The sequence below is a fragment of the Athene cunicularia genome, assembly GCF_003259725.1.
Source record: "Athene cunicularia isolate RWA chromosome 9 unlocalized genomic scaffold, athCun1 chr9_part1, whole genome shotgun sequence".
NCBI classification, from domain to species: domain Eukaryota; kingdom Metazoa; phylum Chordata; class Aves; order Strigiformes; family Strigidae; genus Athene; species Athene cunicularia.
Genome location: NW_020799110.1, coordinates 24,327,144 through 24,343,141, shown reverse-complemented (window position 1 = coordinate 24,343,141; position 15,998 = coordinate 24,327,144). Strand labels below are relative to the sequence as shown.

The 15,998-nt window shown below is 50.0% G+C and overlaps 1 protein-coding gene across 1 annotated transcript in view; it reads right to left on the bottom strand.

Annotated features, from left to right (window-relative positions):
• Positions 1-3,772: 3,772 nt before the first annotated feature.
• The window catches only part of GPC1 (glypican 1), a 113,859-nt gene continuing 101,633 nt past the window's right edge, over positions 3,773-15,998 (bottom strand). Inside the window, exons 5-9 of the mRNA XM_026855014.1 lie at positions 13,975-14,105; positions 10,769-10,888; positions 9,889-10,022; positions 8,506-8,681; positions 3,773-8,050 (exon numbers count right to left, since the gene is read on the bottom strand). Of these exons, the coding sequence (XP_026710815.1) occupies positions 7,833-8,050; positions 8,506-8,681; positions 9,889-10,022; positions 10,769-10,888; positions 13,975-14,105 (779 nt within the window). The 3' untranslated portion in view covers positions 3,773-7,832. The remainder of the gene's footprint in view (positions 8,051-8,505; positions 8,682-9,888; positions 10,023-10,768; positions 10,889-13,974; positions 14,106-15,998) is intronic.

The following is a 15,998-nucleotide window of genomic DNA, read 5'->3' as shown; positions in this document are numbered from 1 at the left end:
GGCCGTGCGCTGCCTGCGGGCGGGCTGCCCGCGCCCCCGCGGGGCTGTGTTTATCCCGCCCTACGGTCCTGGGCGGGAGGGCTCCAGGCAGGTCCTAGTGCCTGCGGGATTCTGAGCACTGCATGTAAAAAGCTGAAAACACGGACTGTAAAGCAGTTGGATTTGTACGGTCCCTATCCCTGGAGCAGCTTCTCACAAGAAGTTAAAACCGCCGTCTCCCTCACGGGAAGGCTGCTGCTGGGGTCAGCCCTGATGCGATACTGGCACAAAGATTAGTGATCTGATCACCCCAGCTCACCGCCAGCTCAGCTACTTCCCCTCACCTACAACAAAAGTGTCTTTTGAGTAACCAGAAAATGATTTACTAGGCTAGGTAGATATAGTAGTGCTAATCTTTCCGGACTTCAGTAAAATTGCTGGTGTGGTGCCAGGGCAGAGCATATCTTACGCATGAGTGTGTGCTCACCAAGCTGCTTTCCATCATTTACCAGCAGTCCTGGCTGACCAGGGAGGTCCCGACTGATTGGAAATTGGCCAGTGTGACACCCATATACAAGAAGGGTCAGAAGGATGATCTGGGAAATTACAGGCCTGTCAGCTTGACTTCGGTGCCCGGGAAGCTGATGGAGCAGCTCGTTCTGAGTACCATCACACAACACATGAGGGACAACCAGATGCTCAGGCCCAGTCAGCATGGGTTTATGAAAGGCAGGTCCTGCCTGACAAACCTGATCTCCTTCTATGACAGAGTGACCTGCTTATTGGATGAGGGAAAGGCTGTGGATGTAATTTACCTTGACTTCAGCAAGGCTTTTGACACCATTTCCCACAGCATTCTCCTGGTGAAACTGGCTGCTCGAGGCTGGGCACACGTTTTGCTGGGTAAAAAACTGGCTGGACGGCCGGGCCTGAAGAGTTGTGATGAATGGAGTTAAATCCAGCTGGCGGCCGGTCACGAGTGGTGTCCCCCAGGGCTGGGTGTTGGGGCCACTCCTGTTTAACATCTTTATTGATGATCTGGACGAGGGGATCGAGTGCACCCTCAGTCAGTTTGCAGATGACACCCAGTTGGGCGGGAGTGTTGATGTGCTCGAGGGTAGGGAGGCTCTGCAGAGAGACCTGGGCAGGCTGGAGCCATGGGCTGAGCCCAACTGCGTGAGCTTCAATAGGGCCAAATGCCGGGGGTGCCCTTGGGCCACAACAACCCCCAGCAGCGCTACAGGCTTGGGGAGGAGTGGCTGGAGAGCTGCCAGTCAGAGAGGGACCTGGGGGTGTTGATTGACAGCCGGCTGAATATGAGCCAGCAGCGTGCCCAGGGGGCCAAGAAGGCCAATGGCATCCTGGCTTGTGTCAGCAATAGCGTGGCCAGCAGGGACAGGGAAGGGATCTCGCCCCTGTACTTGGCGCTGGTGAGGCCGCACCTTGCTTACTGTGTTCAGTGTTGGGCCCCTCACTACAAAAAGGACATTGAATGACTCGAGCGTGTCCAGAGAAGGGCAACGGAGCTGGGGTTTAGTCTGGAGGAGGCTGAGGGGAGACTTCATCACCCTCTACAGCTCCCTGAAAGGAGGTTGAAGAGAGGGGGGATGAGCCTCTTTAATCAAGTAATAAGTGATAGGACAAGAGGGGATGGCCTCAAGTTGTGCCAGGGAAGGTTTAGACTGGATATTAGGAAGCATTTCTTTCCAGAAGGGGTTGTTGGGTGTTGGAATGGGCTGCCCAGGGAGGTGGTGGAGTCCCCATCCCTGGAGGGGTTTAAGAGTTGGGTCAACATAGCACTGAGGGATCTGGTGGAGTTGAGAACTGTTGATGTTGAGCTAATGGTTGAACTAGATGATCTTCAAGGTATTTTCCAACCTCAATGATTCTGTGATAAGCAACTCCCCATCTCCCAGCGTCTGAGCTACTGGCATGTGGAACCTGGTTGCTGCCTTCACAGCTGCTCTCAGCTGGGCTGCACCCAGTGGTTTTGGGGGCCGAGGGAGCCTCTTCCTCCCTTTCCCCGCACCCCTGGCACCTCTGGTTCCCCACTGCCCAAGCACCCTCTGCCCAGGTCCCCCTCCCTTGCCCTGGGTGCCAGCGGTGGCAGCTGGGTGCTGGTGTGTGCCTGGGCAGGGTGGGGAGGCTGCCATTCCAGGGGACACCAAGTCAGGGGTGAGCTGAAAGCTCCGTGCAGCCCCTCTGCCCCTCGCCCTCCTCTGTGAACGATGCACAAGGACCCATGTCATTTCCTTAGATGTGTTTCTGCTGTGCAATATCATGTCTCACTCTTAGAAAAAAGTATTTCATTGTCTAGTTTTTCTTCCTGAGCACCTGCTATTTGCTTCTGTACATCATACTTGGCTTTAGTGTGGCCCAAAATCTGTTTAGAGAGATTATCCTGGTAAAAGAATAAGGCCAACAGCAAGAACTCTCCTCCCTGTGAGAAGTCCCCACCGTGCTGAGATCTCCTATCACGGCTGCTGTTGTTACTAAAACCATAATTGTTACTTTGCCTGGCATTGCTCCTGATCTGGCATGAACTCTTCTTCTGCACCTGAGGGGCCTCACTACCAGCCTACGGACGTCTGTGACCTACCTGCCTGCAGTTGACTTGAGAAAGGTCCTTCGTGTTTGAAAGGTTGTCCCTTACCACCAGCCTGCCCTGTATCCTGTTTCCGAGCAGAGGAGGAAATAGAAACAGGGCAGATACCATTACAGGGAGAGTAATTATAAACTAAACGCAAATGCCATCTCCTGGCAGGGAAGACAGTTGCCTCCTCTGCAAGAAGATGGTCAGACTGCAGGGTAATAGTCCCATCCCTGCCCAGAAAAGGTCTGATGCCTCAGTCCAGTATGGTGTTCAGTGGCTTTACAAACCAACAGAAATGTTTGCAAAGAGCTTCAATACACACACAACTTTAAGTGGCCATTATTTAAGATCATAATTAGACACAGAGGAGGCAAAGGAGGTGACTGGTCTGAAAACAGCTTCGCCTAGGAGAAGACCAATGTTTCTGCACTTGGCTGTATCCATATACATTCGTGCATGTGGTGCCTAAATAGCTGTAACTGCAGGACACGAAACCAAAGAAATACCTATTCATTCAAGGGTATCACTCATTTTATTAAATTTAAGCGATATTTGCTTCCAGGCAGACAGATACACTTTTAGTAGTTTCCAGTCTCTCTCAGACACTTCATGAGCGGCTTTCGATGCATTACCTTGACTCCTGCATTCACCCACTTCTGGAACTGGACAGTGCAGAGCTGAAGCACAACCCTTTCTGCTGTGTCAGTTCAGTCACAGGCACACGCTTGAGATCAAACATCCATGTCACTGTGAGGGCCCAGGCATCTGCTTCACTTGCTGGTAACCCTACCAACAGTTGCACTTCTACAAGGCCATATTAAATAATTAGCACAACACTCTGTAATGACAAATACCAAGGGTATTTCTGATTCCTTGCACTATACGCCATGAGTTTTTGTGCATCTGTATGAGAAAGCCAATTTTTAGCATACTTGTTTTGATGACTGAAGTCAGCTTCACCTTGTTTCCACACACGACATCCATACAACCCTGGCAGCTGTTCCTCCAGATCACGCAGGGTTGAATGCAGGCAAATCCGTAATGCCAACACTGGCATCAGCCCATTACAAACCCTGTGGCTGAAAGCAAGCTTTCTCTCCTCAGGACTCCTGACCTGGCCTTTATCTGTGTCTTAACAAGGAAAAGGAAAGAAAACTCCAAACTCAGCTTAAATGGAGAAGAAATAAACTGCCCTGTAAATACAGATTTAAGTCTCCAGCCTTTTTATTTATACAAGGATTCAAAGAACATATTTCAACTTTAGATAAACAGTGCAAGAGAGTTACAAGTACCTTGGTAACAGAAAGAAATAGATAACTGTCCAGCTATGCCAATAAGTGAAATAATTCTTACTCCTGCAGATAGAAATGCATCTGTTTAAAGCAAAGGTGGACTTTAGATATTTTGCTATACCCTAGCCCCTACCAAGCCCACCGGAAAACAACAGGCAGTTTGTCATTTGTAAATGATAAGTAGCTGCGCTCTCAAAGCCTTTTGAGACCCTCGCCCTTAGTTAAAACATACACATTATGGCACAAAAGAGCAGGCTGAAAGACAGAGACACTTGGAAATCCACTATTTCTGGTTCTCCTCTTTCCAGGGACAGGGGTCCTTGTTAATATTTTTTCCCAGACCACTACCCACTCTGCATCCCTGTGAAGTACAAGGCCTTTTCAAACCAGGACACCACGAATCACCACCTCGATAACATTGAAGCAAATGTTCCTCCCCAGCTATCCCTGTTCCCCACAGCTCACGCAACCAACCTACGGCAGCTGCCAGTCCCCACCGTGGCTGCAGCCCTGAGCCTGCCACTGCCATGGGGATGGGGAGGTTTCTCACAACATCTTCGAGCAGGCAGTAGCCCAGGAAATGTCATTTATAAGCACTGAAAGGCCCCAGGCTCTGCACCAGCCCGAGCACAGGCTCAGGGCTTGTCTGGACCTGGGCTGACTTCAGCTTGTTGAGCTGTGCCAGCAGTTGTCTAGCTGTCCGGTAACTATGGTTTGCTTTAGGTTTGCTTTAGTTTAGAGCAATACCGAGTCGATACCCTGGGGGGGACTCGGCCGTTTCAGCTCCTCAGTAGAAGGTGGCGTGGCCAAGCGCAGCCCCAGGACACCAAATTGCAGCACATTGGGGAAACCGCTTCAGAGCAATGAAGAGAACAGAAAAACTGAATAACCAGGAACTGGCAAAAAGCAGCAGCGTAGGTGGACCGTGTGAAAAGGTATACAAAATAAACCCAAGCGGACCCAGGGCCAAGGAGGGAGGAAGCATCAACACCAACATCATGCACCTCCTGGCGAAGAGGGGGAGCCCCCGGCACTGCCCTCGCCCGCCCGCGCAGACCTCAGGGTGCCGACGTGGGTCCCACCCTCAGCTCAGCTCAGCTCCAGGACTGAAGCGGTCACCCTCGGGGCCCAGAGGGACACTGAAGTGGGAGCTCAACCCCAGCCAAAGGGGGAAGCCATCAGGAAAGGGTTTCTCCTGCATAGTTTTGACTGTATCCTTGAGGCTTTGTCTTATTAATTTGGACTATCAGGTTTTATTATTGTAACAGGACCAGTAATTTGGGCTATTAAATTGTTAAAATATTAACTAGACAATCAGTAAATTCTTGGCTTTACATTTGAGGTGTGTTCCCCTTGGGGCCCATAAGAAGCTTTTGAGGGTAACAGGCTGACAGCAAACGCTAATGGCACAGAAATGGAAATGACAGGGACTTTCAACCTCCCATTCTGCAAAGCAAAACATTGACCTTGGCATCCATGTGTTAGAACTCCAACCCAACCCAACCATTTTTTGAAGAGGTTACAATGTTTTAATCCGTCCCCCCCTCCTTCCTTTTTTTTTTTTTTTTTTTTGCTTTGGATGTAAAGTTTCTGCAGGACTGGTTGGGGGGATTTCTGTAACTGAAGGCTAAATTTGTGTTGGCAGTTCTGGTTAAAAAAAAAGAAAAAAAAAAAAAGAAAGGAACTCTTTAGAGCAGTAAAAGTAACATGGAACTTGCCATATTTCTAGAAGTAAATAAATCAGTATAAATTCATGACTTGCATTTACCCACTCATGGGTTCTGATGGATCTGGTGTCCGTCTGTCCTTTAGCCAACGCCCAGCACCCTGGCTTTCATTTCTGGAACCCTATCAGAATAGATCAATTTTAACCTTACAAGAAAGAGAGTACAGGGCAGAAGGGGCACCAAGTCAGTAACATCAGTCACTGTAACTTGGAGAAGCCAGTCATAGCTGGCCTAAAACCTCTGCCTAGTTCGAGGCACTGTCAGCATTGTTACCTGGCCCCCAGGTAACGCTCTCTCCGCACCTGCCTGCACCAGCTTTTGGCGTTACCTTGCTCATGTTCTCGTCTTCTCTTAAATTGCACATTCTAGAAACTGCTAATGTTAAAAATTATTTTTTCCCCCTCTCTTAGAAAACAGCCAAACCCCAACCCCATGTTTGCTCAGCCCAAAGACACGTCTCCTCTGGCAGGACAGAGGAGAAATGCTCAAACATTTGCTGTGCAGACCAGTAAAGTAGGAGATAGATACACCTCTGCCCTCCCTCTCACCCACAGTACAAACACATTTGAAACTCAAACCCAACCCCGTACGAATGAAGCCCAACCCCTGGGCATGCTCTTGGCCCAACCAGTCACAGTGACTGTGTGGTATCTATAACATCTGCTAAACCTACATCTCCAGCCGATGCTTGCTGTACCCACCAGGTACAGAAGCCTTCTGGAAGCCCTGAAGCACACAGCCCTACAAGCACAGACACTTCTACAGCTACGTGAGGATAATTATATCTTTCACTGACCACCCCCAGTCTCAAAACCCAGCACAGAGTCCACCCCACCAAGCATTTCGGGGTTAGGGCAGCCGCCCACCTGACCCAGAGGCTGGTGTGTGGTGGGATGGGGCGGCAGAGGGTGAGTGGGGCCCTTCCCTGAGCCAAACCGGAGCTGCCAGCAGGTGTCTGACCCACCATCACACTCTGACCCTGCAGCAGTTAGGGAAGGTGTGTGGGAGCATGGGGAAGGGACAGGGAAAGTGGGAATTCACTTAGAAACCTACAATGGAACAAGAACGAACACCAAAAGAAAACTCCCAGACAAAAACGTGTCCCATCCTCACATCCCACCTGGTAGGTGCTACCTTGAGTGAGACACTGCCCAGGCTCATCGCTACCCAGCCCCTTTCTGCCCCCGGGCAGCTACCTGGGGTGTCACTCTTGCACGTGCCTGGTGTGAGCTCTCACAACCAGTTGCAATGCTCCCGTTAGTAAAAAAGTCCCTGGTGTGTCTTATTACAAAAAAAAAAAAGGATACCTATCCACAGCTGAGGCCAGAGGAGGAGGAGGTGTCAGCACAACTGTCTGTCAAGCGAAGAATCCCACTGTGCATATTTTCATCTCTCTGTTACCTACAACGGTACTGCACTGCAGGTAGAAATTGGACCATCATTACTTGGGTAAAAAATGGCTTTCCAACTAGCATGCAAAGAAAAAATACCCCAAACCCCAACCCCTAACACTCATTCCCAGTCACTTAGATGTAGGAGACCTACATTACAAATTGTTGTCAGCTATGAGCTCTAGTCAAGAAACCCACTTGTGACCTTTCCAAAGAAAAAGGGAGTTCTGCGGTTTTGGGTCCAACAGCCACTGCCAAACTGTTTCAGTTCAACCCACCAAACCTGCTCACACTCCTACACACGCTGCTAGAAGTGAAGGGCCATCTCTGCCTGCCTAGGAAGTACAGAGGAAAAACCTGAAAGAGCCCCTGAATGCAGCACTTGAGGAGCGCTGACGATCTCGGTCTCTCCGCGTTAGGAAGTGGCGTTGCTCTCGGCAGCTGTGGTAAGCGGCGCCCTGGCCGGCAGCTGGGTAACAAGGTCAGGGCAATTGCGTGTTCCACTGGAGGCAGCGGAAGAGCTGCCCTCGGAGGGGCCAGCTGGGATCCCCCCAGAGACCTCTCTGCAAAGGTTTCTTTCAGCCCCGACAGCCAGTTTGTGGCAATAACAAAAGTAAAACAATGAGGTACAGAAAGAAGGGCCCAGCATTGGGGAAAAGACCAAGAAAGAAGAAAACAGCTCGAGCACTGCCAGAAATAGCAAACAACTGAAACCTTTCTCTCCTTTTTTTTTTTTTTTTTTTTTTTTTTTTGCCAAGGTGAATTAAATATGTCCTTTGGTTGGTTGGTTGGTTGGTTTTGGCAAAGTGAAGCCCTCGGCCGCAGTCTCTTTCCTGGCTGTCATAGTGAGTTACCGCCACAAGTGCTGCGCGGCAATGAAAGCCACCGAAAGGAGGAGGAGGAAGGCAGAAGGCAAAGATCTGCTGCTGGCCCCATTGATGCCATGTCCAGACTGCTTAGGAATAGCGTGTGTTTCTGGCTGCCTGGTGCTGGGGCTCTTAGAGAGTCTTTTGCCACAGACGTCATCAGGACAGCTGTCACCACTCCCGGAGCCACTCATGTCGTCACCTGCACAGAGACAAACATGGGGTGAGCCCTGACTGCCTTCCCCTTGCTGCAGACCCAGGGAGCTCTGGCCACCAGCCCTGCCCCAGCCCCCTCCTTCTCTCAGCATCCCTCAGTGTGGGGTGCAAGCCCGTACCTGATCTCCAGCTGCCTTTAAGCACCCGCTGCTGCAGCAGCGGGAAAGCTCTGGAGCAGACAGGAGCAGTGGCCCCTTCAGCTGGGTGGGCCGGAGGTTTCAGCGAGGCACGGAGAGCAGCACAGCCTCCAGCCATGCTGCAGCAAGTCAGCTGCACTCCAACAGACCCTCTGCAGCCCCGAGCCAAAAGCCAGGTGGCCACAATCCCTCTCTGCCCTCGGGGCCTGGCTGCAGGGTCTGTGTGGGGGCCCTGCAGGCTGCCAGGGCTGGCTGCTCAGCCCCTCTCGCCTGCTGTGGAGTTCTCTGGTTCTGCTAAACTCACTTGCATCTTGGAAATCCACATCGTTCCCGATGTTAGCATTGCCCAGTCGATTTGTCATGATCTTTAGCTGCATGATTTGCTGGCGAATGGTCATATCAGGCTTGGTGATGTCCACTTCCACCTCCGGGTTGTTAATTTGATTAGCCAAGCCATCCCCCATCACTTCGGGCAGGTAACTGTGAAGGAAGGCAACAGGTTTAGATGTCTCCGCCCTGTTAAACTCACCTTTCCCCCTTACAGACACCAATGATAATACAGACTCTTTGAATCCCAGAGAAGCTGCAGTCAGTGGTGCTGGCTTGTCCCACAGCCTCCATATTCTGGAGTTTGCTGTGAGGCAGCCAGCTCTACAGATGGCTGAGCTGTGCTGCTGTGGCCAGACCCCCTCAGAGCCTGGGGCTTGCCCTGAGGCCACTCAGCCTGCAGGAGGTGGCTGGAGGCCTTGCAGCATCACTGTCCTGGCATGGGGAGGGGTTTCCTGCAAGAAAGGCTGTGTGTGGTGCTCAGGGGTTGCTCTAGGGCTGGTACCTGTGGAGCCATGGTGATACCCCCCTATGGAAAAGCTCTGTCCATATAGGGGGCTGAGGAGCACCTTCATCCCTGCCCTGGTTAAACTCTGTGGGGACTGACATCCTGAGATGACTGAGTGTCTCCAGCCTGGTGTGACCAGACAGGACCCCCAGGGAAGCTTATTTTAACTGGGAGCTGTCAACCCTCAAACAGAGCTGTACTGCTCCCCTCGGCAGGGCCCTGGCCCCTCTGATCCTGCAGATCTGTAGCACTGCTGGCAACCGTGTGAAATACAGAAGAACCCAAGGCACTGGCTCCAGGCTGGCAGAGACCAGCCCAGCAGGCCCATGGAGAGGAGCAGGGAAAGGTGCATGTCCAGCAGCTGCCCATCTTCCCTCACAGCCCTCCTTTAACTGTCACCCATGGGTGGGAGGTGTTTCTGCAGCTGTTTGATGTCACCCGGGTGCCTCCTCTCATGAAGAAACAGCATTTCAGAGCAGGTATGGATAGAGAGATGTGTATGCAATTCCCAGCAACACTCCGGAGTTTGTGAAGTAAATCCAGCCCTTCTGCCTTCTGAGTGGAGGTGGCATTGCAAAACTGCTTCATTAGTACAAACCTACAGTTATTTCATGGTGAATGCATTTCAGTGCTTGACCTGCCAACACACAGCAAGAGGACAACAGGCCTGACATTCCCAGGTACCAAAGTTTCAGGAAAGGCAGCATTTCTGTGGACAGGGACAGACCTTTCCACTCTGTGCTCAGTCTGAACCAGTGGGGCTGGCTCAGATGATGTATAAGTGCCTTTTATCAAATCTTCCCTTTCTCACCCCAGAACAGTGCTATCCTGGCTCCTTGACCCTCTTCATACCTGCCCTTGGTCATCCCATTCCAACACTTGTTGTCCGCCGCTGAGCTGGCCATTACTTTTTTGCTGCACAGGCTGCCAGGCAGAGTGATCCAGTAAGTCTTGAGTGCTGTCAGATTCCCTTTGGCATCTAAAACCTGTAAACAAAGAGGACTCAGCATCAGATCTCTGGGGTGCCCCAGGGCTGCGGAAAGGACAAGGATTCTGCCTATGTTTTTTTTATGTTTTACCATCACAAAGCCTGTTTTTACGCAGACAGGATGTGTCACCAAACTTCCCCTAAAGACCAATGGTCAACCCAAGAACCTGAGGCTGAAGGTTACATGCTAAGGACTGTCCTGGTACCACAGGGTTAACCAGGAGAAGATCATCTTCTGGGCCATGAGGGCAATGCTGAGAAGCAGCCTTGGTGGAAGCCATCAGGGCTCTGCCAGGGTGGGACAGGCAGGTGTCTTTGTGTGAGGAGCCTCTGAAATGTGGGACCACGGCAGATCCCGCAGCTCATCATCCACAGAATCCAGAATCTGGCCCCCGTATCCAGGCTGGACTGCTTGAGGCTGAACAACACCAAGGGCAAGGAGCCTTTTCAGATAAGTTTAGCACCAGATCCCTGAGAAACTGATTATCAGCAACCTAGACCCCAACCCTGTGCCAAGGCAGGATCAGATCTGCTTAGGTCATGCCAGCACTTGTCAATCTGATTTTCTTCAGACTTGCCAGCAAAGGCAATTCAGCACCCTGTGGGGTGGTCTGACCTGACTCGCAGGACCCAGTGCTGCACCAGCCAGGCTCCCAGTGCTCCCAGTGCTCCCAGGGAAGGCAGTACACCAGCATGCTGGCCTGGGGGACACCAGCGGGGAGGCAGATTCGGAGGAAAACTCACCAGCATCTCCAGGGCTTGCGCAGAGGATTTTGCTTCCAACACAACCTTCCCCCGCCTTTTCTTGTCCTCGCTGCTGGAGCCTTTTGTGCTGATTTTGGGATTTCCACAGCCTTGGAAAACCTGAAAAACAAACCAAAGTGTCTGTCACATGTTTCAATACTATTTTTTTAATTAATTAGCACTCCACAGTTATGTTTTCTTTTTTCTTCTTAAGTATGCTTATCTTTCTACTTGCAAGATCTCTGAGATTCTGGCTTAGTTTCTGGTCAGGTTACTCTTGTGCCAGGATGTGTTTTCAGCTCACTGTAACTGGTTTTAGTTACTTCTATCAATTCAACACTAACTCAAAATTAGCACATGTTTTTGGATGAGTCACCAATGTTGCTATTAAGTTATTTCTAGCAACTTTATCTGCTCCTATGATGACTGAAAAATAAAATTCTGGAAAGAACAAAATGGGAGTTGCTCATACTCATTACACCAGTAGTGCGGGCTTCAAGATTGCAGAGCATGTGAGCTTCATCAATTTGGACAAAAGGCCGAGGTGGGACTACCCCAATGACTCTCACAGTCGGCACCCACACCCAGCAAATGAATGTCCCCTCCAACCAGGGGAGTGACAAGACAATACATGTGTCACAGTCTGTCAAGTTGGATGTTTCAGAGGTGAATGAAGAGGCCAAACTGATTTACCTCCTAACTTTGGGTACCTCCCATCATCCTAACTACCTGCCCAGGTGTGCTTTGTAGCCAAGGGAGAGCAGAAGCACTTTGAAGGTACAAATTCTCAGATCTTGCCTGTAGAAGGAGAAGAAGGGTGCCCTGGAAACACCTGTTCCTCCCAGTCTCTGCATTACCAGTCCAGGCAATGACACCTCTGTTGCAGATAGCCAGTGCACAGGCCACTGAGCCTCACTGGCTGGTGGAAGGAGTCTCAGACAGCCAGATTTAATAAACTGTCAAAGGTCAGGAGAACCTTTGCACTGTCAGTTTGATTCAGGTAACACCAGCCTTTACAAAGAAAGCCATTAAGATTTGAAAAGATGGCTCCAAGCCTGTTGTGGTTACCAGGGTGCTGTCGGAGGCTATGGATAAATCTGACTTTGCACGGTGTCCCCTTAAAGCAGAGAAATCAAGACCTCAGACAGGAGCATTGCTGATGTAGCTTAGGCCAGCTGCTGAATGCTTTTGCTAGTGGATTCTGACAGCCATCAGCAAAGTTCTAATCTAGACAAGAGTCCCTTCAGTGACAGTGGGCCTCATCGGTGTGTCTGCGGGACATTCAGCCTAGAAAGCCCCATCCTGGGGTGCACTGTCATGCTGACCACATGGATCCAATGACTATGGCAGTTCAGCACCAAGACAATTTGTTTATTTGTCTCCTTCGCTCTATGCAAAAAGCCCCATCTTGAAAACTGCATGCAGAGCATTTTGAACTTGGTTCTACCAAAATAAAACTCATTTGGTTTCACTTTCTTATTGTCCTACTTCTGTTGTTAGCAGGAGACAACTCTTTCAGGAGGCAAACGCCCTGGGAGGTCTCCAGGACAGTGGCTTTGTGGCAGCTGCAGCACAGCATGATATCAAGGTGATCCTCTTGCCAGCCCAAGGGCTTTAGGTGAGCAACGCCCATTAGTGATGGAGAGGTGACGTGTCCTGCAGACTGAGGTGATCAATAGCCTCCTGCATAATGACAGCAAATAGACGCTTGCAGCCTTTGATAGCTCCTGCTGTCTGAAATCCACCAGAGAGCCACAGGGAGTGAGGGGGAGCGTGAGGAAGCAGGGGGAGTGCTCCATGGTGCAGTGAACGTAGGGCTCAGTACCAAAAGTGTTTCCTTCCAGTCTTCCCCCAGGTCCCAGGAGAACCCATAACTGAGGGTGTCACTGGGTTGAAGGGCCACTTCTAGCTCTTCTCACAAATGGCAGACGGTGCCCTGGCTCTAGGCCTGTGGCCTTCAGCCCTGGAAGAGAAGACTCCCAGGATGGGCCTTGGCCAGGCCTGAGCTCATCTGGCAACGATAACCTTTACCTGACCACTTTGCCATGCTCAAAACCAGAGCTTAGACCTGCAGCAATTTGCAGCTCTTGACCTCTGCTACCAGTGGCACCAGCAAAGACTGCCACATTCACCTGGTCACCAGATCATACTGAGAAGCTTATCAAATGGGTTTGGTCGCTCCAGTTGAACACCAAAGAGACTATTGACTCATTTTCATTTTACTGGATTTACTATATGACCCTTAGAAACACCTTCCTTTGCAGATGATTTTCCATGTTTTCCTGCATCATGGGCTTGGTTTTATGTGGACAATCTCAGTCTCTCCTAACAAGGGAAGAAAGAATACGGCCTTTCATGTCAGAAAAAAAAATCTAAAAAAGTACTTGGATGCACGCTGCTGTTAGTGCTTTGATGTGTGCTGGTGAATTTCTGCTTGCCTAAGCAATACTTCTGGCCCTTCCTTTCTCCAAGACCAGTTAGGACCTGCCCTGCTCCTTTCATCTGCATCTCTGTCCTAACTGTGGGATAGTTTCAGGGCTTGGGGAATGTCTGGGCAAAAAGCAGGAGCCCTGGAGGGTTGTTTTGTTCCCAAAGCTTCTCTTACCTGCAGCTACAGAGGTGATTGTGGTTAAGTGGATAAATATACTAAAAATAGAAGACCAATAGAAGAGAGCTTCACGATATACTTCTTGGAAGGCAGGTGAGCATCAGGAGAGCCGGTTTTATACTCTCCAGATGGACTGCCAGATGGCAGCTCTGTCCCACAGATACAACCTGATAGCCCAGTGGTTCCACTGCACAACATCACCCTAAGGCAGGTTAAAGCAGCTGCCTTCTGTCACTAGGGACTGTGCACCTTCTGTAAGTGTCTCAGCTCAGCCAAAATACTTCACAACTCTTCAGACACAGAGGCACCTGACAGCAAATGGCACCATGCCTCCCACAGTCATGCATACACAGTCCCAACGTGTGTGCCTGTACCTGGAGAAGGTTGGCAGGGTGTGGCACGGAGGAATATTTGGAAACACTTGTGAAGGTTTTTGCCTGTGTAAGAGGGGTGGTTTCCTACCATTAAAAGAATAGACATTCGATCTCTTTCATCCTTCATCTCCTTTAGTTCAGTTGAACAGTGAGCACAAAAAAACATTTGTCCTGGCAGTTACACATGGTGTATCCGCAGCCAGGCCCAGGCCCAGCCCTCTTACCTTGGCTGTGATTGAATCTTTGTTTTCTTGCAAGTTAGAGATAGCTTCAGCGATCCTCATGTGAATGGTCCCTATTACAGTGTCTACATTGTACGGTCCATCAATCCGATCAGCCACTACGACGAGCGAATCTAGTAAAACAAGACAGAGACATCTCTTGTCAGACTGTACAAACCAAGTTAAAGATCATGCTTCTGCCATATGGGATAAACTGCTGGCCCCTCGACAGGCTTGTGGGGAGACATCACTCCATTTTCACTATGGCCCAAGTGCATGCTCATTCTCTTTTGGCGTCAGACAGCTGTCCCTTCCCAGCACACAGGTAAAGCCACTCTCAGTGGTGAAGGATCAGAGATCACCTCCTGCAAATGGTAAATGCAACCTGTATTCACACAAAGCGACCAAAATTTCCCAGGGTGTTACAGAAAGGACAAATGGAAACCTGGTGCAGAAATATTAAGTAATGCATAGCAATACTTGGCCCTAACCCTTCTAACTCATTGCATGTCTTCAGCAAAGCACTGCAGCCAGCAGAAAGTGGGAGAATCGGAGTCGAAAGTGCCAAAGGTACTGGATGTGGCACATAGCTTCTGCAGCAGTGAAAGAGTGAAAAAAGAGTAATTCTCCTCACCAGTACCTCTGAAGGACAACATACGACCAGCCAGGAAAATATCAGGCTATAAAGGCAGAGAAGCAGACCAAAATTCCCACAACTACACTGGTAAACGGGACAGGGAGTGACTGAGGGGTGCCTCTTTGTCTCAGCTCCTCTTGGAAAGCTCTGATGTCCAAGTGCTCCTGTCTGGCTTGGAAGCTCCTGCGTTGGATGGCTGCTTTGGGAATGTGCTTGGCTTACAAAAAAAATGACCAACATCTGCCTATCTCCAGAGATGATTCTCAACTCTCCAGTTGGGTCTGAAGCAGCATAGCCTATATACTCGTAGGGCATGGGGCACTGGGGAATGTCACTGTGGGGGAAAGCTGGCATCTGTGTCCAGTGAGATTTAAATAGGAATTCATGGCAGGGCCAAAACTGGGTTTGGACATCTAAAACAGGATCTTAACTAGATATGACTTTGCCAGTCAAAAATTGTATTTCTGAAAGTCACTGCTATGCTGCTGCTGCCTCAGTTTCCTACAACTTGTGCTTTAGTAACCCAAAGGCCAGGCCATGCATAAGCTTCTTCATCAGCATTTAGGGACTTGGCATTCAGTTACGTGTGACCTCAGATGTCTCTGGTGTGGTCTTCATCTCCCCCAGGGCACACCAGAAACCTGCTGGCAGGACAAGGGATCTGTCTGAGCACTGAGGTGGCCTGTGCTCATCTGGAACAGAAAGTGCTTCATGTTCCTGTGGCCTTGCAACATGGAAGAAAACAAGTGTGATGGTTTCGTGTTGGTTCTTCTCTACACAAAGAGGGTCAAATCCCAGGGTCTAGGTTGGAGATCTGTACCATTCATAAATGGAGTTATTAATTAGGAGTGATTAATTCCTCTGTCCTAAATCCTGATATCTCACCTGTCAGCCTGGCAGGACACTGTCAGCAGATGGTGTGATGTTGCATAAAAGCTTATTCAGCACGAGTTTGTACTGCCAACGTTATTCATGAGCAACAAAACCACCAGGTGAATTATACCTGGCAGTCCAACAGAGTATCAGTAAAACACGTCCTTCAACCTACACCATCCCATAGTGTGTGTGTGTGTCACCTGTGACACAGCTTTAAAGGACTGATGCTTATCTTTGAGCCACACAGCAAATTTCCTTTGAGCAGGAATCCAGCCAGCTGGGATACAACCACGGACCACTGCCATTTCAAAGCTGCTAGGAAACTGTTCAGTCCGTTGCCTGGGCAAGACAGCAGAACTTGGCCCAAATACCCCAAATTACTTCCACGAGGTCTAAGTGAGGTCTGTGCAGAAACACTATGTCCACAGTGGACGTAGTATGTTAATAATGAAGGTCTGATCCTGAGCCTACTGTTGCCAATTTAAGAGCATGCTCAACCCTCGCAAGTATGTTC